Here is a 24,671-nt window from a genome sequence, read left to right on the forward strand (position 1 = left end):
TTCTGTTGCGATACATAGTACGTACGGTAGTTGTGCTGTTCAGTTAACACCCACGAAGCGCCGAGCGCGACAGTAGTTACCACGCCGCGCCTAGCGCGACAGGGGTCATAATCTGAACAAAGAAGTTGTCTGGGAATGGGAATTGAACTCGCTACCTGCACGTCTGCAGGGAGAGCAAGATTCAATTGTGCCAAAGCGCCAGTGTTATCAGAGTGCAATTACAGTAGGTGGCCAAAAGAGCGTCCGAGAGAGCGTTCCATCACGTGGGTTTCATCAAGTGAGCGTTGCGCAGGCTTTAATAAGTCTGATCCATATTCATCAGTCTGTCTGACATTTCCGCCTTCTGGCGCGTCCTCAACTACGTGTATTGTCCATCTCATTAAAAAGAAACCTCCGCATTCACCCAAGTGTCGTGGCCAACGCCAGATTTTGACCCGGCTTCAAGTTTCGCGAAAATGGCTGGGAGATGACCGTTCCGTCCGGCTTGATGCTCCACAGGAGGACATATTTCTGCAGATTGCCTGACGGACCACAGGTAGCTGTTGGGCTCGTACACTGCAAGAGCTGTTGCATAATAGGGCCGCGGTTAGGATTATTCCGTGTTGCACCAGCCTGCTCCTGGCCGCACTCACCATGTCCGTATAGCCATCTCCATCCATGTCTCCGGGAAGATATGCTGCCCATGTCTGTCCACGACGATCTTGCAGCGTGGTTCGGAGCACCACCTCGGTTGCCGTCATCTGATGTGCCGTCCCTTTGACCGTGACAGCGAGGTTTTGAATGGCAAAGGCGAATCCGTCGTATGTTCGTTGCCAGGAAAGGAAACCGATTCTGGTTCCCCATGCGCCCAGGCCAACTGGCGTTCCACTGGCAGATACATACACAGTCTCGGTGCAAGGCTAGAAGAGGGTGGAATTGCGTCAGAACTAGGGTAAAAGCAATCAGCGCGTCCGATTGCTTTCTTACCAATGTGAAATTGCTGCCAAAGCAGAAGGACACCACATTCATGATCCTCGAAACCCAAACACTAAAAATTGCATTGAATTCAGCGGTTGGAGAGAAACCATATGGGGAAAATCCTCCAAGAAGACCACGTCTCTGTCGACTGTCGTACCTTGCGAGCCTATCATTTAGATCAAGATCTGCAAATCCCAGCAATCGCGGACCCAAAGGAGGTGAATAGAACGCCTGTTCCGCTTTCAAAGTGCCGTTCGGCTTCAACAGCCACGCCCGGTAGAGGTTCGTAGCGCTGTTGTAGATTATGGCGTCCGTAACCAGATCGGCATCCAGATCGCTGTAATGGTTGGTTACAAAGAATAGATGGCAACGTGAGCAAATGGGAGGGAAGTAAGCGCGCCCACGGCCCTTCAGATTCCAGGAGCAGCGACTCTTACCAAAGTGAGACGATCGTCATGGTGCTGGTAAGTGTCGGTGACTGGAATGTCGCATTCATAAGATAGGAGGTCGAAGGCCAGTACCCGTAGGTCGTTGGCACGAAGGAGACAGGTGCACGTTTCTGTCTTTTTACTGTTGTTTCAGCGGGATCATCGATCGTTGATACTTCTTCCGCTTCTTCCTCTTTACGACGCAATCTATGAGACGGGCTGTCCTGGGTATATAAGATGTCGGGAAGTCCATCCAGGTTCAGATCGACAAAAGTAGGCACGGTTTCATTGACGTAAAGCGCGTACATCCCCCCGAAAGTGGCCTAGGAATTCGTGTAGCCTAAGTTAGTCGGTCACGCACACACTCGTGAAGTCGTACCCGCCACACCTACCGTGAAATTGAGGGAACGTTGCGCGCTGTTGGCGATAGACTTCACTCCGACCCATTGACCGCCGGTGACCCTGACGCCATAAACCGCGAACGACTTTACATCCGTGGCATTATCGTTGCTCGTAAAAGTACCGTTAACCACAACAAAGGATCCACTGTTGATGTTACCGTCTTTTGTGACGCTAAGGATCGCAGCCTCGGCCCGCTTGTACCGACCGTACTTTCCTCCGGCTCGCAAAACGAGTAAAGGTGGTGGCAAAGGAAGTCCGCCAAAGCTGTCTGGCACGTAGCCGACATTTGCGGTCAATGGCACGACGAGGATCGCATGTTCGCTTGTCGCCGGCAACAACGTTGCCACACTTAATCCGATGGTCTCATCTTGAAACCCCTTGATCATCGCCGAGTTGTTCTCGCGAGGAGCCAGCAACATGGAATCCGTGCCCAAATAATACGCCGCCCGAGTAGACACCTCGCTCGAAAGACTCCCCAAGTTCGTTGCTCGAACACGGTAGAAGAGCGGCGAAAGGATGGTGCGCTTATTCGTTGGGAGGAGGTAAGAGGCATTCGGGCCAAAAATGATGGCGCTTTCCACTCGATCACTGAACGAAATAGCAGTCCAAGGAAGAACATCAGGGGCGCCTGAGTTCCCCGAGCTGACAGAAACCTCGTAATATGCAATCGAAGTAGCGGACTCGATAAAACCGGTCCAAGCAATCTGGCGCCCATGCATCTGGAGCCTCACAGATGCCGACGCGTTATCGGGGGGGTGCGTCTGCACCGTGGCACATGTGACCGTGCTGTTCATATTCAGCGCTCCGTCTGTCGCGTTCAGGCTGACGCACACCCTCCCTCCTTCGGCCGGTAGTGGGGCGGTAGTCGTAAAATTTGCCCCTGTTGCGTTGGTTCGGGTCCACGCATACAAGTCGTTAGAGAACGGGGTTGTCCCTAGGGCAAAGTCGTAAAATAAAATTCCAGAAACGCTGTCTCCAGCTGCCCAAGCTAGACTGATGTTTTGGCTTGAGATCACAGTGACGTTATCGCCGTTGCGCATAAAGTCCAGTGACTGCAACTGCGGTGGCTCAGTGTCTATGGTCATTTGGTCTGACCATTTGATTGCTTCGAGACCCGCTCTGTTGATGGCCTTCAGACCAACGTAATATTTTGCGGGGTTGATGTCAGGGTCGGGTGTGATGGATCCGGCTGGTGCGCCAGAGATGTTGAAACGGGCAGGGTCATAGAAGCATCTATCGTTCATCTTCACATATCCTTTCGTATCGTCGCAAATGCAAGAGTAACCGCCAAAAGTATTAACGCATGTGGCCAATGGCTCGCAGGTATCGGTTCCCTAAGTGTTCGGCAATCACTCCATTAGCCTTCGCCTCTAGGAAAGCTTGCTTCATTTGGTCATGTCCTTACCTCTAAACATTCGTCATAGTCGACACACGATTGAGTTGCTGCATTGTATGCAAAGCCAGTATCGCACTGAATCCTATACGACGGCGTCGTTGTGTTGCCAGATATGCACCTTCCGTATAACGGGGTTGGCACGGCCGAGCACCAATCCACTTCGTTGCAAGAGGCTTTCCTTTGGGTGGCAATGTCAACAAAACACCAGGGAAGACGTCCAGCAATGTCGCTTACGCAGTCCGTTTGAAGAGTAGCGTTGTACAAGAATGGTAGAACACAGGTCTGGTTCGTTGTTGTCCGTCGGGGTGCCACTAGGCTAACCGTGTCTGTCGGCTTGTTAAGGCTCCCATCTGCCTTACAAGTTTCGGAGATTCCACACCACATCGGAGGCAGCGCGACTTGAAATAACGGGAAGTCGATGCTCATCGTGTACAACGTGTCCCCGCGGACGGCGGGGTTCGGGTACGAGCAACTGGAAGTCGATCTCGCCATACTTCCAGGCGGAATGTTTGGCATGCACACACATACGGATGACGTGGAGGAAGAGCCATACTTGACAGCCGATTGGTAGCTGAAGAACGGAAGATTGAAATTCGAGCATTTTGTAGCGCAGGCGGCTAGGCTCAGATCGTAGGTCAATAAGGAACCCTCCATCGCTCCGCGTAATTCTATTCCACTATTGATCCACGGCCGCGGTGTGTTGAGGCAGCCCTTGAACTCCGGAGTTACAGGACTCACAGGTAGGCCTGGGGCGGGACCGGGGATCCCTGACTTCCATGTTTGATTGTTTGAAGTCGCTTCGATGCAGCGCCTTCCGGATCGAGTTGTTCGCGGAAGCATTTGATACTGGCGAGCATTTCCAGCATTGGAACTGCGAGCGGAGAGTGAAATTGTATAGTTCACAGGAGCCTCATCAAGAACCAGGATGTACACTGGTTGCCCACGAGCTGCATCGAGCTGAAGCGTGCATTGTCCAACGGAAGGAGAGCAGACCGAAACGGCCATGGCATCGAAGAAGCAATCGCCGAATGCTGCCATGAAAAAGTCCCATTTTCTTTGCGGCGTCCGCTGGGTCCGGGCAACTAACTGGTCCCCCGTTCCCACCAACTTGTACCAGTTGCCAAAAGTTGAGACGGGCGTTCGCTTATCGGACCGCTTGAAAAAGCCGCTGATCGATCCGGTGGTGTTGGTTCCGATGTATAGTGGGGCCGCCCCTGCGCAGCTCAGTTCCGGATCAGGTGAAGAACATCCCTGTAGACCTACTCCAGACCCCACTTTCCCAGACGGGCACAAGCATTGGTAACCCCCGAGTGTATTAACGCAGGTAGCTAGCTTATTGCACTTGTGCTGACCGGTTGCGCACTCGTCAATATCCACGCACGTCCACTGGTCAATCCGTCGGAAACCTTCGTAGCACTGGCAGGTGTATGACCCCGAGAGATTTTGGCAGCAACCTGAATTTCCACAAATCGTAGTTTGGTTGGCGGCGGATATTGCGCATTCATCTACGTCGGAACATCCATCCGATGAAGAATAAGGGTTGGTCCCCGCAAATCCAGCATCACAGGAGCACATGTAAGAGCTATCATTCGGTGCAGGGAGGATAGCATTAGCTCAAAGATCATGAATTGCTATGTGACGCCAATTCGACAGGTCATTATTTACCCTGGTAAATTAGTGCAATGCGCGTTCTTGCCACAAAGAGACACGTTCTGGGCAAGTGCGACGGCGCATTCATCGACATCTCGGCAGCCACTGAAACCAACTCCATCTCCCTCGTAGCCTGGAGGGCATGCGCAAGTGAATGGGAGAGCCGGCTGCACAGAAATTGACGCGACATTGTTGGCGTTTGTGCCATTTGCAGTGACTGCGACAGTGCCGTTTGCTGAAACATTCGTTTGAGCACCGACCCCTCCGAGGGGCACAGCTGCAAGCTGCGCACAGGAGGCAAGTGGCGAGCATCCTCCCATCGTAGCATTGAGCTTACACCAGTTGATGGTGGTGACCGTCGTAGGCAAGACACTCGACACCATTCCAAGTCGAACAAGCTCGCTAGGCCGCAAGTTCACGGGTCCAGCCGAAAAGGCGGATATGTTGGGCTGAATGCTTTTCGCATCGACCTGGGTGAAAGACAAGACATCCGTTTGCCCTGGCTGGGTGCCGATCGCGATCTCGTATTGATGTATACCGGACTCAAGATCATTCCACGGTTCACCGTAATTACAACCATGCGTTGTGTTTAATGGGTAAGTCATCTCACTAACGCTCATAGTCGCGTTTGTGGTGAGAACACCGCCCAGGCTCCAGAGACGGAACCGCGGAGCAACTTTGGGAAGCGCCGGGAAAGCAATGGGGCCTGCTGCCAGCCCGCTTGTCGTGACTGATCCTACCGCATTGCCCGAATCATCCGTAACCACAATTCGTGATGCATCCTGACCGATTGCGACTGTGTAACGAAGGTAGGTCGAAGTGGCGTTCTGAGTTAAAGAAACCTGTTTGCCTCTCCAGATTTTATCCCCTTGTTGAGTTGTCCAAACAACGAGGACGCCAGGGGCATCGGCATAAACGTCAAAGCCAAGTGCGGAATAAGCAGGGGCCTCGGAAAGCGTTTGGTAGGTCGTGTTCCAGTAATCTCTTTCGAGAACAGTTTGATCCGTGTTCGCCAATATGATGGTACTGACGGTTCGAGAAGCATTCGAGGCCTTCATTCGGAAAGAAAATGACGAACCGGAGGCGTAAATGCTCGACAAAACTTCGCAGCCCGAGAATGTCTCGGAATCGTTGTTAGAAGAGCTTCCTCGTAGAGATAGGCCGTTGGAGTTCGACGCGGCGCACTGGTCTCGGAAGTTCACTCGAGCTGTTGTGAGGTTGAAATCCCCCGGACCCCTTGTATACCGCATCCAGGCGGGAAGACTGCCATTGCGAAAATCCTGAAAGCGCCTTGGGCAGTTCATACCAATCTCGTCCTGCGCCTCGAGCCAAGTGATCTGCGACTCGTTTGAGAAGGCGCTATACTTTTGATTCACCGTGACGTCCGATCCCAAATTGACTGTTCCGGCGACTGGGTGGCTCGGGTCGAAGCGCAACGGGGCACTCAGCGTATAAGCTTTCACCCCAGCCCCGTTGATCGCACCGATGAGAACGCGATACGTCCCACTCGGTGTCAATGTTGTTGCAACGCTGATATTCGCGGCGCCTGCTGTCTGGTCAAAATTTCCGATAGATTGAAATGGTTGAATTACCGTTTCCGGGTTGAACTGCATTAAATTCAACAGGTTATCAACCAACACCGTGCTCGGATTCGATCCAATACCCGCCGTATCCCTGCGGGCGATTAAGTCCGGAAGAGACGCGTTTACGACCGCGTATTCCAAGGCAAATATTCCGGTACTTGCGGAGACATTTGAAACGAGAAACTCCAAACTCGTGGCTTCCGAGGTCCACATCAATTCTGAATTGGCCAAAACCGCAGAAGCGCTATAGCTGGGGAACGATACATGCCCAGGTTTTGGAGGCACTACATCGACGATGAAGGAACAACTGCCAATGACACTTTGGAAAGATGCATCGACCGCTTTGACGAAAGCGTAGTACTGAGTGGTGACGTTCAGACTGAGGTTGGCGAAAGTGTACGTGGTCGTGATTGTGCTAACATTCCGGAACTGCGTTGGGTTCTCAGGATTGGCGGAACTACTAAGAGCGACGTAGTATTGGAGCGGGCTCCACGTTGAGTGAAAGCTCTCCCAGTTTATGGTGACGGTAGTCGTTGAGCTCTGGGCCGTTGCGTTCTTCGTTTCGAGGCCGTTGTCAAGCCATACGTAGCCTTTCGAAGGCGGTGGTCGCTCGCCGATCGAAAAGCCATTCGATACAGCGGAAACAACGTTCCCTTGACATGTGACCGCTTGCACAGTCGTATAGATGCTCACGTACGAAGGAAGCGAGGTGGACAGCTCAAACGACACTGATGTGTTCAGTCCTACATTCGTGAGAAGGAAAACGTCACCCGAAGCGTCTCTATAGTTGGTTCCAAACGAGACCGAGTAGGAGCGGATAGCGCAGGTTGGGGTTGACATGTCATCCCATGAAGCGGACAAACTGGTAGAAACCCGCGTTTCATCAATATCGACTCGGAAGAACGGTCCGTCGTACACTCGTCCGGGATAAGGGGGTTGAAAGATGATTGTTATCCCATTGCTTTCCGTTTCCGGCCCGGGGATATGGAGACTGTCGTATGCCTGTACTCTGACAATGTATGTCCGATTTGCAGCCAGTCTGAGATTCGATGCCGTTACTCTAGTCTGGGTTGTGAACGCCTCCGGCTGCGCAGGTTCTCCAGTCAAGGAGTCGAAGATCGACCACCGATATAGCACGATGGCACAGATGTGCTGCGACTGCCATTCAACGGAAATAGTTCTTGAATCAAGGGAAAAGGTCTCCCCATCGTCCGTATTGCTCAACGATTGCCCGACCCAGAGGACTTTGGGCCCCTGATTGGCAACACCCACTGGTTTTGATTCGACCATTGACGTCAAACCTGCCACATTAGTTCCCTGCAGAATAACAGACAGCTGCATGCCGTGCACAGCACGCTTGTTCAGGTTGAATACCCCCGATGTAGCATTTCCCTTTTCCACCCAATCCAGAAGGACTTCACCTGGTGACAATGAGTCATCCAAGCGTCGACCTTTGATGGCGATTCGATAAGATTTCATTCCACTCTCGGGGTCATTGAATACTCCATCCCAACGCACTTGGACACGCGAAGTTTCACGTAGGCAGTCCGTCGATTCTTCCAGTTCGGCGATGAAAAATCCTTCTGTGTCTTTTTGGAGACCTCTACCCAGCGGTTTCACCACATACAGATTTTCGGGTGATACCAGAGGCTCAGTAAAGTCCACATTCACGGAAGTGATAACGGGGGTTTGCAAGCCGACGGAGTTTGTGCCCCAAAGTGTCACGAAGTAGCGAGCGGTCTGCCTGTCCATGCTGTACTTGGAGGAGTCAAAGACAAAGTACGTCCCAGTCACGTTGATACGATTTGTGATTTCCGACCCGCCGGGAGACGTGCCAAGTGCAATCTCAACATGGTCAATCCCGCTCTCCGCATCGACGAAGGATCCCCAATCGCAAAAGATGGGGCTGCCGGGCGAAACGATCGCTGGACTGCATATAAGATCTGCAGGAGGAATCGGTGGGGTGCTATCGATAGCGAGAGGTCCAGTAAATTCGCTCGAGACGAAGCCCGTGTTCCTTTCGACGGCAACGCATCTACAAAAGATTCCGGCGCCAGGGGCAAACTCGCCGAGATCCAGGACGGAGCTCAATGTAGCACTTGTTTGCTCGGCGGTTGTAGTAAGAGACTGGTTTGGCGAGGTGGAAACTTGTTCCGCATGGTTCCGGGCAGTACCACATACTATCGAGAGCTGGCCGATTGCACTTCCGAGGCTATCCGCCGTCGTCGAGCAGGAGACTGGCACGATGGAAGAAGTCTGGTTCGTGATGTATTTCGACACCGTCGCGATGTTGACAATAGGCTTCGGCAGTGCCTGATCAATCACCTATAAATCGCAAGTTTAGATTGATTGCGGAGTTCGCCATAGCCGCCCCACTCCCTCTTCCAACTCACCCTGAACGCATTGGACGTAACGGATATAATGTCCGTCCCTAACACTCCGCCGAATGTGGCGCGCACCGTGAGATAATAATATTGCCCCGAAGATAGCGAGATGGCGGAGTACAAGATTTGTCCACTTTTCTCTTTGGAAGGGATGAGGAGACATTCGGTCGTGTAGTCCACGAGATCAGTCCCGCCGGGGATCGTTCCCAAAGACCATTCGTAGAAAGCCCCGGGTAGTGAGTGAGTGAAATTCTGGGAGAACGTGTTAGCGAAGTCGCGGGGCGTAGGGAATGCTTAGGTGGAACTTTAGGTACACTTACGTTAAAAGTTGCGCTCAGTACATCATTTTCAGCTTGGAAATCTACACTCCTTTTCGGATCTGGACCGATGAAAACTACACCGGGACGTGCGCCCGGCTTGACCGTCGTTCCTTCGGTGAGGTTTCGGATCCCTGAGACGAGTCCAGCAGCGTTGATCGCTCGCACGCTCATGAAATAGACTTGCTCGTCAATCAATGGATGCGGCACAACCACGTAAGGCTGACGAACGGTTGTGAAAGCGGCATAATCCGATAGTCCGGGGCCACTGCCAAAAGCAACCTCATAGCCCGTTATGGGCGCGAAGGCATCCTGTTTGCAATGCGTGAGGAAGGACTCATGCAATTTTCAATACGCTTTTACTTACCTGGAACGTAAACCATCCCCGCAGGGATCCATGATCGGTAGTTCTCGGGAGCGTTGTTTGACCGATTACAGAGCTCCCAGTTCCAGCAGAGACGAACTTCGGCGGGTTGATTACGATCTTTAGAGGCAGTTCCGCCGTGGATACCAAACCGGCGCCGTTTCCGGCCGCCGCCGAGACAATGTAGGTCGTCCCTTCAACGAGCGCTGGAGTTGCACGAATGGTACAGCCTTGCAAGGTTGCGTTCGCGTTGGCGCCAGGAACTTCTATCGCCTCGCCGTTGATCATCTGGAAAAGAAGACACTTGATGGTCGTAGGATCAATCCCTGACTCCGGATCCTCCCAAGACCAAAGAATGGGAACGCTAGAACGATCAGTCACGTAGAGCGCAAGGCCACTGGAATTCCTGCCCAAATAAGAGAGGGATTGCAAGATAGGCGACGTCTCATCGATCGTGACCACCTGAGTACGAGATGCCGTGGTGTTCGACGCTCCATTGTAGGCCGTGATCGTAGCGTAAAACCGAGAACCTTGGAAGAGGGGCACACCGAACAGGACCGTCGACAGTTTCCGTGGATCCTGATAGTCCACGACGGCGTCTTCATACAAAGTATTGTTGTTCGAATAGTCTGTGACGGATACTCTGTACTCAGCAATGCCGCTTTCCCCGTCCTGGGCCGCCGTCCATTCCAGGGATATATAAGACCGTTGGAACTGGTACGCTGAGAGGCCACCGGTTTTGACTGTCGCGTTAAAAGAGAGTGGGGCCGTCAAATCAACGAGAGTGCCGCTGCCAGAATTGACGGTGGCCTGGGAGGCGTTTCCGTTGTTGTTCCACGCTCGAACGTTGCAGAACACAATGCTGCCTGTTTTTGAGAGACTTGATCAATTCACATAATCCCTTATGTTCGGAAAATGTGCCACTTACGATGTCCAACGGTAACGTTCGACGGGACCGCGAGAGTAGTGTTGAACGCGGTGACAGGGACGTCTTGCCAGAGGATGACGTCCGTTAAACCGGGAGAGAAACCGAACGATACTTCAGAGCGACCGATCCCATTCACAGTGTCGATAAATGCTGTCCAGCTGCACGAAAGTGCCGTAGCGTTGTCAATATAGTTCGTTTGTATCCAAAGTCTTGGTCCATCAAAAACACTGCCAGCGATAGGCGGGAAGAAATCCACTTTACTGGAAAGCGACAAACAAGTCAGTGCATCTTGGGGGCATGAGGCCACGCCCATACGATCGTAGCTTACATGGGTTGCTCCGAAGCTGTGAAAAACTGGTTGCCCGCAAAATCAACCAGGTTCAATTGCCCTGCGTCCAGAGGTGAGAGAGAAAGTCAAGCAGTGTAGAATGAGGTAAGGTAAGGCCAAACTGAAAAAATTTACCGTAAATGAGCACCCCGGCCAAAGATTGATCGATAGTGAACATATATGTTGTCGTGTTGGGATTCGTGGGGACCTCAATGGTAAAAAACTCCTTGTAGATCGGTACGTATCCGTCGCCGAGCCCGACTCGCACATATTGTACCCCTGAAAGGTTATCTGTGTACTCGAAATGGATTATAATATCGCCAGGTGAAGCGGGATCATTTCCGTGTTCAAGCCAAAGGGAGCCTTTTGGAGGCGTCGTGTCGACGACATAACCATTTTGGCAAGCCATGGATTGCATGCCCACCCAATTCGTGACTTGGACGCAGATGGTGTGATTTCCTTCTGGCAGCCGCAAATTGCCGATTTGAGCATTCACATCCTTCAAGAGGGATTACATGAGTCAGAGGAGGAATAAGGAAAGGATAGTTTCGATGCGGTTACGGGCACTCACCGAGGTCGCCCCGCCGGTGCTAATAACAGGCGATGTCCACGATCCGAATGGTGTCCAGATGCCCAGACGACTAGGAACCATTTCCGCTGCCGTAGTGTTGGGACCAATCGCATAGTTGAAATCTAGGTCAAGCGGTAGATTAAACCATTGCTGACGAAGCTCAAATCGATGACGATGGCTGCTCACATGCTACATCGGACTCCGCGTCGGAAAACCCAAAGAAATTGAAGACCGCATTCTAATTGTCGATGGGAAAAGATGTCAGACAATGCGCGAAGGTGTTTTTACCGTCCCTCCCTATACAGGTGCTCGAGGTACTTACGGTGATCACATTGGTGGCATTCCAATTCTGGCGAAGCGTTGGGCCCATGAAGATGCTGCCCACCACTGGTGGTGTCAAATCGATCTAGGAAAAGAAGCGTGAGCATTCCAAAACCGCGAAGCGCGTATTTGCGCAACACTTACAAGGGTTCCGCTAGACAATGTTGTGCTTTCGTATCCAAGTGCATTCAAAGATCGTAACGCCAAGTGGTAGGTGACGCCATGAGAGAGCTGCAAGCTATCAAACGCCAGCGTCCCCTGAGTTTGTGTAGCCGGCAGCTCTGTCCAATCCCTCAAAGAAGTAATCAGATCTGGTGCGGCACCCGTGCCGACCGCATATTCCAGTGTGCTCTGAGCAGTGGCATCCTGTATCACGTACGAAAAATCGAGCCGGTCCGAAAATCCTTGTAGCGCGCCGCCTCCTATCTGTTGCGTAAGATCGTACTTGAAGGTCTGCATTGCCTTTCGCAGTGCTGTGCGGGTCTCGTTTTTGCCAATCGGGAAAGTGTATTGCGCAAAGGGCGTGAATATCTCTGCGATTTTGATCACGGGAGGACTGAGATCCCATACAAGCTTTTGCGACTGCTTCGTCATCATCTGGTGTTGGTTGAAAACCGTTATAGTGACGTAAAGCGTCTTCTCGTCGAACAGCGAGATATCAGCGAGACCGGGGATCGTAATCGACTCGCCTTGGTCTCTGGGTATCAGAACGGGAGCGGCTACGGTAGAGTCGCCGGGGTTCCAGCCGACGGCAATGGAAGCATTCGCAATGCCGGATTCGGGGTCACCAATCGAGAAGCGAGCAAAAAGAAGAGGCGCTGAGGTTGGCACATTCGCGACTTGCGAAATGCTCAACTGATGAACGATGGGCGCAGTGACATCCACGATCGTGCCAGAATCCTTCGGCGGGAGCTGACGGGAGTCCGGTTGCGGGCATGTGTCGGTCACCAAGAATGTGATCTTGTCCAAGGTGAGTCGCACGATTGTCACGAACCACGATTTGGAAAAAAAGACAAAGTCAATCTCAACCCCGACTGAAACCTCGAGTTGTAGTGGCAGGATCTCCACATTGATTTGAATGCATGTTCCAATTGGAAACTTTGCGAGCGGGAAAAACACGGCGATAGGCACGTGCGTGTCCGCTACCGTTCCCCTTGCCAATAAGGTAATTTCGATGAAAGCCCCTACGGAGAGAGATCCCTGCATTGCGACCCCAAATTCCGGAGTGACTTTCGGCTTCACTTCCAGTCCTATGAGACAAACCGAAACTCCAGCTTGAATGCCCATCACTGCGTCGAACTGCCTGTAAAATGTTCCAGATTCATTAGCTACGGGAATCCTAACCCTAACCCTACCTACCGCGCGGTACCTACAATTCGAACGTGACGGGCACAAACCCAGCAACCAAGAAAAACTGCTTCGTTTTGAAGAGCAGCAGACTGCGCCTAAACTCGGGGAGCATTCCCCCTCCACATATTTCCGGTGCATTCTGAAACTCGTCGTCCGTGCAGACGTTGGGGATCTTGACATTGAACTCGGGCAGGCCAAGATCGGAAAGCAAGTCTCGTCTCGCCAGTGATCGGTCTTGCCCAATATCCGCTTCAAAACCTCTCCTGGCTTTCGTGCTCGTCCGCCCGGTTTTGTTCACCGACCTCAAGGAGTTCAGATCGATAATCGCCGTGGGAGGCACAATCTGCTTCCCTACGACCGTGAGGGAGTAGAAATTCGGATCCGGTTTAAATCCGTTTCCTAAAATCCCAGGCATTCGACGGGGTAGACTGAGGACCATCGAAAACGAATGATGAGACACATCCTCCACCTCATTCGGAAACTTAACGCAAACGTACTATTTGGCGGGATCAATAAAGCGCTTTGTCAACTTGTGCTGGATACTGACGTGGATGGTGCTTTGACCGGTGGTAACAGTCCCGATCGTCGCATTCTTCTTGACGGGCCCAGTGACACCAGCTGCAAGCGACACATGACCGAGGAAAATGTAGTAGTTCCGCAAGCTAAGGTGTCATCTAGCTTCAGTTATTCAGCTCTCGAGAACAAGGCGCCTGCGTTGAACGCACCTGTTCTCAGTTACTTCCAGCCTGACAATGTCGCTTGAAACTTTGCTGACCACGCCCGCCATTGGAGCAACGATTGGTGTTCCTGCCGCAGCAAGCAGCGAAGTGCCATTGTACGTTCCGTACGTGTTGTTGGGAAAGACGAGGGCGACGTCCTGGAACGAGGCCGGCTTGGAAGGAAACTGTTTGGCAAATTTCGCACCAAACACGCTGTCAATGAAAGTCTTGATTTTATCGTACGCCGAACGCAGTTTGGCAGTCCACTCTTTAAAAATATGCAGGGCCTGCACAAACTCGGCCTGGAGCTTGGTGCCCATGTCCATAATCTTGGTGTACGCATCCAGTAGTGGATCGATGAAGCCCAGTTGATCTTTGAACTGAGTGGCGAGGGACTTTAGGGAATCGAAGAATTCATCCTCAAAGTCAGGAAGACGGCCCTCGAGGGCGGTCAAAGAGAAAAGTCCTTTCAGAGTCGTCACGGCGTCTTCAACCTTGTGTATTGTTTTCTCTACGTCCTGTGTTTGCAAGGCGTGGGCATCAAAGCTCTAGATCCTCCAGCATTATTTCCGGAATGAAGAAGTTACCTCCACTCCCAGAACGATCGCTGTTGATGCTTGCTGGGGGCAGTCGAGAAATTGAGCAACTCCGGCAAATATATCCGCTGCAGAAAGGGATTTGTCAGTTTCTCCGGACCGGTTGTTCAGGTATTTACTTGCTAACCTATTGCTTGTGGAATCACTTGAATAACGGGCTCGACTCCAGAGACGACCGCCGTTTTGACTTCCTTTCCAAAGTCAACAATCTTATCCTCAATGTCCTTGAAAAACATCAGCACCGAGTTGAAATCGTCCACATCATCCAAGGACAGGTTTGCCGGAACAAGTGGAAGCTTGAATGAAAATTTGGTGAAGTCCAATCCATCACCGCCCGTCCCGTCGGTCAACTTCTTGAACTTTGAGAATGCCGTGGAGAGGCTAAGGAAAGCAGTCGTGAGACCCGACCTGACTTCTTCAAACTTCGTCTTGACATCATCGGCGAATTTGTCAAACAGCTCGGCAATGTTGGTGATGTCTGAGAGCTTGAAATCCTTGAGCATGTCCATATCGTACCCGACTTCGGCGTGAAACTGAAGCTCAGCGTCGAAGATCGGGAGCTCGAGGTATCCACCGATGTCGACATAGAGGAATGCGCCTGCCGAGTCCGATACGTCTATGGTCAGCCGGGATTGCAATACGGAGAGCAGGAGATCGACGCTGTTCTGGAACTTTAACGACGCTCGCACTGAAAGACAAGGATGTTATTCAGCAGTATGCCCCAACGTTTCTTAAACGGCGTGACGGCGTGGAAAATGCGATCACGTACCTCCCACCAGATCCGCGCCAAACTTCTTCTCCCATGAGAAGCTCGGTGTCTGCAGATGGAACTTCACCGATGTCTCCGTCTGGATAAACGACACCAATTCCGATGCACGCCGCGCTTTGGTGGAAAGCGGCTCGGAAGCATTAGCCCCCTCCCGCTCTTGCAACTCTTCAATGCCCGAAGCGACATCTTCCATGGTGAACTCTCGCTTATGTACTTTGTACGCCACGGCAGCGGCTTGCCTTACAACAGCGTATGGATGAACGGATGCGACCATCAACATGAAATTTTCCGCAGATTTGCTCTTGTAATGACCAAGAGCCCGCGCAGCAGTGGTTTGCACAACCACCGGTAATTTCGAGTCCGGCACTGTCGCATCCACGATGTTCCTAAAAGCTTCCACTCGCTGAGTAGCTCCAAGAGCGGCCAAGATATTTGCATGGTTCGCAGCCTTCTTGCTAGCAATGATTCCTTCACGATCGAAAGGTTCCTTCGAGAGACGGTTCCTATTTAGAGGGACCGAGGTCCCTGCAAGTGCTGCGTATTGAGCCGGATCCTATTCCATCGCGTGCAAGTAGACAGGAGACAGTAAACGACCAACGGATGTTAAAAACGCATGCATCCCCGAGGCATCAAACCCAGCGTCGCCGTCTTACCTGCTTTTCAAGCGAGTTTTGCAGCTTCTCCATGATCCTGCGGGACGTGTCCTCATCTTGCGCTTTGAACGCTTTCCGGGACATGTGTCCAAGCGAAAGCAGGCCATGCTGGGCGACCGTCTCTCGCTGCTGTTGCCCTGCAAAAGGTGAAGTCCACGTACGTCAGAAATGCGATTCCGTGCATGCAGTGGATGCCCGTCGCCATGCCTCACCATTTAAAGTCCCGTTGAATGCAATTTCAGACACCGCGTCAAGCAACTCTGTTGTCGGCGCGCCTTTACACTTCCCAAGTGCTTGCAATGCGCTCTCCTTCACACTATCCGCAACTGGCGGCCCGCCCTTGGTCGACCCAAACACCGTGCGAAACAGGACGTCGGCAACTCCCGCGCTGAGGGCGCAGCTCTCTGCTGCGAGGTCCACAGCCACAAACGCATTCTTCGCTAGAATGGTGTCCGCAACGATGCGCTGGATGACTTGCGGGACGTGCTCCTCCGCCAGCCGTGCCATTGCGATCCTCGCCGCGCCGAAACACTTCGCTTTTCGCGCATGTGATGGGGTTGTCGTGCTGTGGAGGACAGAGCCGTCGAAACATGCAATGCTCTTTCGGGCGATCCTGATGGCTTCCTGGGGCGAGATCTTCTGTACAATCGCATCTTGTTGAACGATGAGTGAGAGGGTTTCGATGGTGCTGGGTGGCAACAGATGCGGGGAGTTCCCATTCATAGACCGACGGCCGAGTAGCGTGACCGTTGTCTTTCCGGTGGTTTGCATGAAAACGCTCGCGGCGCGGGAGGGCGCGGGCTGTTCGTATGCATCTTCGTAGTCGTCGTCACCACGTTTGCTGAGACCTGTTGATATGGACATAGCAGGGAGATGCTAAGGAGCAGTCACGCGACGAGCGGATGTTGGAGATACTAGGATTGCTCACCGGTAACCTGAGTTCCTGCAGACCCATGCGACGACACAAAGTCATCAATCGTGACCGACAGAATCGCGCCGTCCTGGAGGATGCCGTCTCAATATTAGCCAGAAGAACGATGAGAAGAGGAAGGACGCGTCGAACACTGACATCGATGCTCTTCGCTATCTGCTTCTCGCTGCGATGGCTCATCCTTTCATGTTCCTCGTCCCGAAGACTACGCTTGCTGTACACCAAGTTGCGGTTCGCTTCATCATGCTGCACCTCATACTTTGCCAGGTTTTTTCCTGCGGAGTCGCAAGATGTGAGTGTCTTTCATCATATGTTCCTTGCAGAGTCAAAGACACATACCAGTCAGGTCATTCTCAACGACCTCGAAATCCCTTCTGTGCATCCCGGTATCAGAATGGAGTCTGGCTGAAAAAATGTTTGCGATTCTGAAGCATCAAACGTCAGCTCAATGGGTGTAGGCCGCTCAGGGAACGGTGACGATATTTGTGCATACCCTTTTTTGATTTCCAACGCCTTTGGATGCTCTTTGGGATCAGCCAGAATCTATGGAGAGGCCCACGGACGCGTAAGTCAACCTCTTCAAGGCCTACGTGTACTGGCGGGAACCAGGCAAGAGATATCTTACCTTGTGCACATCTCCTTGCTCAGTAAGCACAAAGCCAAACCAGTGCTCATGAAAGTTGAGCACGTTCTCGGGTATAGTCACCCGCTTCAAGGTTCCGTCGTCGTGCGAGGTCTCGGAAACGATGATTGGCTGCTCCGGAAATGTCACTTGACAGTACATACGGCCATCCTCATCAATCTGTACATGTTTGCGGGGAAGGATAGTGATGCATCAGGACCGCTCTCGATCCTCGTTCCGCTCACGACTCCCAGTCTCCTTTCCTTTCGGCCGTGACGTACCTGGTAAGGAGTCACATCGAATTTGGCATCGAGATGAAACTTTCCGACACTTGCCATACAGAAAAGGGGAATGGATAGATTAGAATTGCACGGCGATTCCCCAAATCCCGTGCTAACAGCGTAGCAAGCATAGTAAAAATTACCTTTGAGCGCGATTTTGGTGCGGAAGGCCAGAGAACCCGGCGAATGAGTCGGAGATGTCGTTGAACGAGCTGACTTTCGTAGACACCTCATAGCTGTATGTTTGGTTGAGGCGAAAGTGGACTGCGCTCGCCGTTTCGCAAGAAATTAGTAGCAGGCATACCAGAAGAAGGCTGGTAAGCCGCGAGGTGGATATCCCATCCCATTTTCTCCAGCGCTTATGAGCGGCAAGAGACATTCCAGAACCGACAGATCCAACAAATCCATTGCGGAGCCCCATCTCCCCCGGCAGGCAGATGAACGTGCCGATTGTTTGGAATCACAGTCTCTAAGAATATTGTAACAAAGGCCCAGGTACGCGTGGTGGTGCCCTTGGTGATCTATAGTGCTTTTCTTGGGAACGCGAATTCGTGAAAGGGAGCGGATGCACCGAAGCGCGAAGGGGAATCACCCTGGCAGACTGTGGGATAGGAGGCTGCTAATGCTGATCCGCTGTACAATAAGACCGCTCGCTACGGACGAGAAAAGGCCGTCTTGCGTACAGTAGGTCGACGAAGTAAGTACATACCTGTACACTCGATGGCTACAGACGAAGTGAGAAGTCGAGTCTACGCGTCGAGCGAGACGCGTTTGCCTTTTCCCAGCCAGGCCCAGTGAGAATGCGCAGGAGGGGGAAATTCGGACTCCTCATTATTCCCGCCCGATGCACCCATAACCTGAGAGTATATTATTGCAGATTGCCACGGCCATTGCCACCGCCATTGCCAAGATCTTTTTTGAACTACACACCTACAGCACACCCGTCAGCTGCAGTAGTGTTCCAGAGTGGAACCCCAACTTTCTGCTCTGCTTTTGTTTACAAGGTGACTCCAAAACCAGTCTTCTCATTCTTGCCCCGGCAGTACATCCTTACGCCAACCACCACCCCACAACACTGACGGTTTTGACACACAGCTATCACGGCAATCACCGCACTGCAACACGGAGTGGGCAATCTGACCTTTACAACATCACAAATCCGGTAGGGAGTGAGCAGCGGGAATGTGAGGAGATGAGGTACCCTGCCCAGATGGTTTCGCGCATATGGCGCATGTGACCACTGTCAGCAGCCCCTGGGTTCGCGCATATGGCGCATGCATCCGGGGGATAAAGGAGAAGAGAGAGAGAGATAGAGAAAGAGCGGACTATACCCTGCCCAGATGGTTTGGTGCATATGACATATCCAACCAATGTCAGCAGCCCCCGGATTGGCGCAAATGGCGTATCCACCCAGGGGATAAAGGAGAAGAGAGAGAGAGAGAGCTCAGGCTGCATTCTCGCCTCCGATTCCCTACCCACTCCTCACTCTCACTCTCACTCTCTCTCTCCCTCTCTTTCGCTCATAGGGGACCTCACCTCCACGCCGTGCATCTACATCTACATGGAACGAACGGTCCGCCCCACTATAGGTGAGAATCAGAAGCCACACAGATTACCACGCACATTACCAAAGCCGATCGCTTGAGGGACAGCCTGCATTTGGGCACTTGCGTTGCGCTCTCCTGACTTCCGCAATCGCTTGAGGGACAGCCGCATTTGAGCACTCGCGTTGCGCTCTCCCGACTTCCGCTTGAGGGACAGCCTGCATTTGGGCACTTGCAGTTCGTTTGCCACCATTCTAGCCACCATTGTACCAAACCCACTCCCATGACTACGCGAACTGCCCACGCGTATCCACCCAGGGGATACAGGAGAAGAGAGGGAGACAGAGAGAGGAGAAGAGAGAGAGAGAGAGAGAGCGGGCTATTCCATGCTAGTAGAAAGGTAATGCATGTGTAGGAATAGGAGACGAGTTCCATCATCTCTTAAGCTACTGAAGAACACGCAGTGTGATAACTCCATGGGGAAGGGCTATGGGGAAGGGTTGTAACTCCACACGGACAGGCTATAACTCCGCGTGGAAGGGCTCTTTCTCTGGGTGGGAGGCGTGGCACCATAGCGCCGACGGCTACGAGTCTGCCCCGAAGGTGCGGCACCCCGCCAAAGTGGAAAAGGGAAATGCTGCTGCGGAAGAAAGTGCCCTATTGTGCCTGTTGTTGTTGTTGAAGCCGTGCAGCACCCTCGGACACATGTACATAGCAGTAGCAATGGGTCGATGATACAGAAATTATTTCCTGGGATTCCTTTCACATCACACATTCACAATGTTATTGCTCTGGGTTAGGGGTAGGGACAGGGTTGCGGCATGCGCGTCCTCCTACAGTAGTAGGATGCCAAAACGGACGTTACGACGACATACATCACCGGCTGCCGTCTAGCCATTGCGTGGTTGACCGGGGACCGGCCAGCCGCGACTACTAACCTAGGTAGTAGCCCAAATGCCGTCAATTTCGACGCGCCCGTCGTAACGTCCGTTTTGGCATCCTGACTGTAGGTAATCATTTAACACTGGCTGGGTGCAGGTCTATCCGGATGAAAAGCTATCTAAAAGGGCTTATAGTTTCGTGAAGGATTCTATGGTGGCGAGACGACTAACGGTGGGGCCTCTGAGTGAGAAGGGTTTACACTTCTGACCCCTCCAGGGTTACCGCTGGCCCCCGCTATCCCGATATACCCCGGTGATATAGCGACGCAATATCCGCCAGGTCTCGGTATATCCATGTCCGGCCGGTTGGGCTAAGTCTGAGGTCAGACTTGCTCTCCAGCTGCCATTCGTCGTCATGACTCCATCACGGGGTAAAGATTGCAGTAGGTATCAGGCTAGGTTGCTCGCCATACGCGATCTCCCCTTCCCGGCAATGTATGGCGGCAATCGAACCCCGCCTTTCCAGCTTTGTGGTCGTAACCTGGACCCATTCTCTCCACAAACGCCCGCTCCAACTCTATATGCAGACAATCGAAGTTGTCCGTGGCCAACCGGCGCGCCTCGATGCCAAGCCACCCAACGAGCTCCACAAACTCCCGGTCGAACCCGTCCAGGATCTGTTGAATCTTTCTCTCCGCCGGCTCGGTGTGACCCATCCTCATCAGGATCGGTACCTGGTTTCGTTGCGTGGTGAAGGGACGGAGACGATATTGAAGGCCTCTTTGCAGACGATCAACGCAGGTTTGGACGACGGGACCGAGATCGTCCGTCATCTCCCATATCTTCAACTGGCCGTCGGCCGGTAAGTCGTCCGGGATGTGCAGGCACGGTGCACTCAGTACGCGGGCCACCGCAGCAGGAAGCGTTGAGGCTGGGCCAATCGAACGATATACTGCGATGACGCGAGTGTTCTGTCGGTGTCGGCAGGCGAGGCGAACTACGTGGGTATCTGTCACGATGTCACGACAGAAAGTGAAGAGGACGGAGTATGGACGACTGTCAAGCGTCAGGGTCGTAGGTGAAGGATCAGAAGAGAGGACGGGTGCGGCTTTGGCATTCTCTGGAAGGTAAACTTTGATGCGATCCGTTGCAGATACAGACGTGACGCGGAACGTCTGTGGTGGGGAGTCGGGAAAAGCGAGAGCGAGCACTTCATTGTCCATAGTTGTGTGTGGGATAGCCGGTGATGCACGATGCAACGAGGGTCTTATGGTTCTATGGACGACGTGTTGGCGAGATGGACTCCGTTCAGAGGTTGCTTAGTAAGCTCTCTCTATTTTCTTCTCGAGTGACAGTATAAATAGGGAATTGCTAACGACGCCGTGTTTGCTATCCACGCTACCCTCCGCGCTTTTGACAGTAGCTTTTGACAGTCTGATTGCGACGCGTCGCATATAAAAGGCGACTGGCGCGCCCCTGGGCCCTTGGGTATAATGAGGCTCACTTCTGACGTGACCTTCCACCCCAGTTACCTTTCCTGAGCATTTTCGAGTGCAGGAAGTGAGCCACACACACACACATGCTTCCACCACCCACCGAGCCCCTGTATGGCATGCTGGAGGAATGTATGCACAACGTAAAGGCATTCACTTCTGCCCAAGGCTACGCTGTCACCAAAATCAACTCCCGCCCTGGTGTCAGTACCTATTTTGTGTGCGACCGCCATAGAACCCCACGCCCATCTCCCCAACATTTCGATGTTCACCTGAGGAACACATCAACCCGGGGAACCAATTGCCCGTTCAAGCTATACGTCCAATCCTACAAAGCGCTGGATTATCAATGGCAGCTGACCGTAGTTCATGGTGAACATAACCACAAGCCCTCCCACAACCCTGCCGCCCACCCAATTCTGCGGAGACTTACCGATTCCCAGAGAGGAATGACACATGCGCTGCTTCAGGCAAACGTTCAGCCACGCCAAGCTGTCACCGCTTTACGACAGCATGTGGACCCGTGCTACGCCATCCAGAAGACAATATACAATGAGCAGCAAGCCCTCCGCACGCAAGCATTGGATGGCCGCACCCCATTGCAGTCGCTTCTCCAACAGCTACAGAATGGATCCTACCATACCGAATACCGCGCCAGTGCCGACGACAACCTGACGCACCTCTTCTTTGCACATCCTGAGTGCATTGCCCTCCTCCAGCGCTATCCTACCGTGATCTTCATGGATTGCACGTACAAGACAAACAAGTTCAAGATGCCGATGTTTCATATTCTCGGCGAGACCTTGCTCAAGAAAACGTTCACCATACCCATCAGGTTCCTCCAACAGGAACTTGAGGCAAACTATGCATGGGCACTTGAGTGACTCCTGAAACTCTTGCCATCACCTGATCTAGTGAAGGTCATGCTCACGGATTGCGAGAAGGCATTGGTGAATGCAATCCCTTCAAGGTTTCCGCACGCAGCGAACCTTCTGTGTGTCTAACACATTCAAAAGAACGTACTTGCCAGGTGCAAGCCCGTGTTTGGTGCAGGCGAGGAGTGGGACAGCTTCCTGAAGCTTTGGACTGCGGTAAGGACATATACTCAATGCGCACATGTTATCCATGACTAACGCAAGCATTGCAGGTGATTAATGCAACTACACCCGATGGGTTTGCTGAAGCGTGGGACTATCTCCACCATCAGTACGCTGGATACCCGGGGGCCATTCAATACCTCACCGAAACCTGGTTGCCATACAAGGAGCATTTTACTGCAGCCTGGACAAATCAAGTGCGCCATTATGGCAATGTCGACACGTCCCGGTTTGAAGGCGGTCATGCAACCATCAAGAAGTACCTCAACGTGTCAACACTCCATCTTCGGGATGTGGAGAAGCGACTTGCGACGTACTTTACGAAAACAAGCCTCGAAATCAAGGCCGCACATGCATCCGATCAGATCCGCATGCAATTTCAGTTCAACAATGTTTTCTACCAAGATGTAACCTACCGCATCTCATCCGTCGCTCTCGCTAAAGCACACCAGCAGCATCTACCTGCGTTGTGGATGATCAAGGGGTCCAAGGATGAGCGGTGCTCAGGGGCATTAACCACGACCATGGGCATAACCTGCAGCCACACGTTACACACTCGAGTTGAAAACGGCAGGGGCCTATGTGTACCTGATTTTGATGTGCATTGGCACCTCACCGCACCTGTGAACAGTACCCTCGACACACAGGCACCTGGTCCTCCTGCCGTCCAGCCTCTGTTGACACAGATACAAGAAACTTATCCACGTCTCGCTCCGCACCAGCAAGATCGAATGCGGGAGGTTCCAGGTGCCATGGGCTCACAGCACTATGCCTTGCATGACCTTATCATACGTCAGGGCAAGGGACGCCCGCGTGGTGCCCCCAATCATGACAAACGTTAGGGTTAGGGTTACAGGACTTAGAGTTAGGGTTAGGGTTAGGGTTAGGGTTAGGGTTAGGGTTACAAGACCCCCTGGGTTGGGTTTAGGGTTAGGGTTAGGGTTAGGGTTAGGGACAGGGTTGGGGCATGCACGTTCCCCTAGTCTATTCGCCTTTATTGATTACCGGGCGAAGTCCTGGTCTAAGCGATTCCAGGTCTTCTCTCTGTGTAGGGAGGTGTAATCAACACTTGAAATCACTTGCATCGTCCCCGCGATTGTCCCGAGCAGACCATTGCAGAAGAGATCTTGCAGAGGTGGTAAGAGTGGGTCGGATTGAGTTCGGGCTATTCGTGTTCATATTTCTGATATAAGTGACAGCGTCACCTCCTTCGATCGGGAGCACTTTGTTTCCGCCGATACCGCAATCGAATGCGGAGTATTCATGGTTTCACAGGAGGTTAGATCGCCGGATTTGAATCTCATCCGGTGCTCCATGATGCCCACGACTCCAGCCTCCTTTTTTTGTTGATAATGTGGGAGGCGATTTTGGAGTCCGTTCCGTTCTAAGCTTCCATACACTGCTCATTCGCGCAGCTATCGGCCTGCGCATTCATATGTTGACAGTCAAACACAATAAACGAAGCCCCCGCTCTTGACCATTGTCGCCAGCAACCTGTTCGGGACGGGAACGCTATGGACGGGCGCACGGTCTCGTTCCATTGGGGCTGTTGACTCGCGTTGGCAGAGCCAAGGAACACGTCAGAGCTGTCAACATTGCTGCCAAAACGGCCTGAGTTACGCCAACGCACATAGAGAACCCGACTGCAGAAATGTTGGAGATCCGAGGACACTTGCATCTGGTCATCCACATGTCAGAATATACTCTGGAGATACTGAAAACACTCGAAACCTGGCTTACCGCTATGAGGTTCCCACGTCGGACAGAAGGGTCCGAGGCAGACATCGCTCTGTCAAGGCCGACACATGGCACATGTCAGGAACCACAATTGCACGACAGCTCAAGGGGATCCGAAGCCTTGCTCGTACTCGGGGATTCCACCGTACCATTCCCACATTGAAGCACTTCCTCCGTCCCGCTTCCCCAGGCTCTGCGGTGACTGCAACGAAGGGCACCACCCCACAGCCGAAGACTGGCTTGGGATCAGAGCGAGCGGGATCATTTCGCTTTTGATAAGTCTGGAGGTTCCGCCGGGGCAGGCTCCGGGTTTGGAGGCTAGAGACCGAATATGGCTCTAAAGGATAATCACACCACACCCGACGAGAT

General features: G+C 52.6%; 7 protein-coding genes across 7 annotated transcripts; 2 read left to right on the forward strand and 5 right to left on the reverse strand.

Moving 5' to 3' along the window:
* Positions 1–1,068: 1,068 nt before the first annotated feature.
* On the reverse strand, positions 1,069–3,112 carry EV422DRAFT_160681 (uncharacterized protein). Its single transcript, XM_053064974.1, has 2 exons — positions 1,778–3,112; positions 1,069–1,708 (listed from the first exon to the last, which is right to left on the reverse strand). The coding sequence occupies exons 1-2, from the start codon at positions 3,029–3,031 to the stop codon at positions 1,391–1,393; spliced, it is 1,572 nt and encodes a 523-aa protein (XP_052929749.1). The 5' UTR covers positions 3,032–3,112; the 3' UTR covers positions 1,069–1,390.
* EV422DRAFT_160744 (uncharacterized protein) lies at positions 3,113–11,632 on the reverse strand. Its single transcript, XM_053064976.1, has 12 exons — positions 11,631–11,632; positions 11,309–11,546; positions 10,873–11,236; positions 10,738–10,798; positions 10,410–10,669; positions 9,485–10,347; positions 9,121–9,429; positions 8,810–9,052; positions 4,849–8,741; positions 3,418–4,765; positions 3,193–3,361; positions 3,113–3,121 (listed from the first exon to the last, which is right to left on the reverse strand). The coding sequence occupies exons 2-11, from the start codon at positions 11,387–11,389 to the stop codon at positions 3,266–3,268; spliced, it is 7,518 nt and encodes a 2,505-aa protein (XP_052929750.1). The 5' UTR covers positions 11,390–11,546; positions 11,631–11,632; the 3' UTR covers positions 3,113–3,121; positions 3,193–3,265.
* On the reverse strand, positions 11,385–14,250 carry EV422DRAFT_160796 (uncharacterized protein). The gene is made up of 6 exons (XM_053064977.1): positions 13,705–14,250; positions 13,477–13,641; positions 13,003–13,407; positions 11,774–12,932; positions 11,631–11,714; positions 11,385–11,546 (listed from the first exon to the last, which is right to left on the reverse strand). Exons 1-6 carry the CDS (start codon positions 14,022–14,024, stop codon positions 11,469–11,471), a joined length of 2,211 nt encoding a protein of 736 aa, XP_052929751.1. The 5' UTR covers positions 14,025–14,250; the 3' UTR covers positions 11,385–11,468.
* A 2,449-nt stretch (positions 14,251–16,699) lies between these two features.
* EV422DRAFT_160717 (uncharacterized protein) lies at positions 16,700–17,357 on the forward strand. The gene is made up of 3 exons (XM_053064975.1): positions 16,700–16,939; positions 17,079–17,212; positions 17,296–17,357. Exons 1-3 carry the CDS (start codon positions 16,819–16,821, stop codon positions 17,296–17,298), a joined length of 258 nt encoding a protein of 85 aa, XP_052929752.1. The 5' UTR covers positions 16,700–16,818; the 3' UTR covers positions 17,299–17,357.
* A 1,451-nt stretch (positions 17,358–18,808) lies between these two features.
* Positions 18,809–19,933, reverse strand: EV422DRAFT_516081 (uncharacterized protein). The gene has a single exon (XM_053069360.1). It carries the CDS (start codon positions 19,530–19,532, stop codon positions 19,134–19,136), a length of 399 nt encoding a protein of 132 aa, XP_052929753.1. The 5' UTR covers positions 19,533–19,933; the 3' UTR covers positions 18,809–19,133.
* A 135-nt stretch (positions 19,934–20,068) lies between these two features.
* Positions 20,069–21,304, reverse strand: EV422DRAFT_516083 (uncharacterized protein). Its single transcript, XM_053069361.1, has one exon. It carries the CDS (start codon positions 21,196–21,198, stop codon positions 20,431–20,433), a length of 768 nt encoding a protein of 255 aa, XP_052929754.1. The 5' UTR covers positions 21,199–21,304; the 3' UTR covers positions 20,069–20,430.
* A 508-nt stretch (positions 21,305–21,812) lies between these two features.
* On the forward strand, positions 21,813–22,091 carry EV422DRAFT_481114 (uncharacterized protein; the record flags this gene model as incomplete). Its single annotated transcript, XM_053067307.1, has 1 exon — positions 21,813–22,091. A coding segment is annotated over one exon (279 nt), but the record flags the coding sequence as incomplete, so codon positions are not given.
* Between the last annotated feature and the right edge of the window lie 2,580 nt (positions 22,092–24,671).

The sequence above is a fragment of the Fimicolochytrium jonesii genome (genome assembly GCF_025526975.1).
Source record: "Fimicolochytrium jonesii strain JEL569 chromosome Unknown EV422scaffold_2, whole genome shotgun sequence".
Taxonomy (NCBI): Eukaryota; Fungi; Chytridiomycota; class Chytridiomycetes; order Spizellomycetales; family Powellomycetaceae; genus Fimicolochytrium; species Fimicolochytrium jonesii.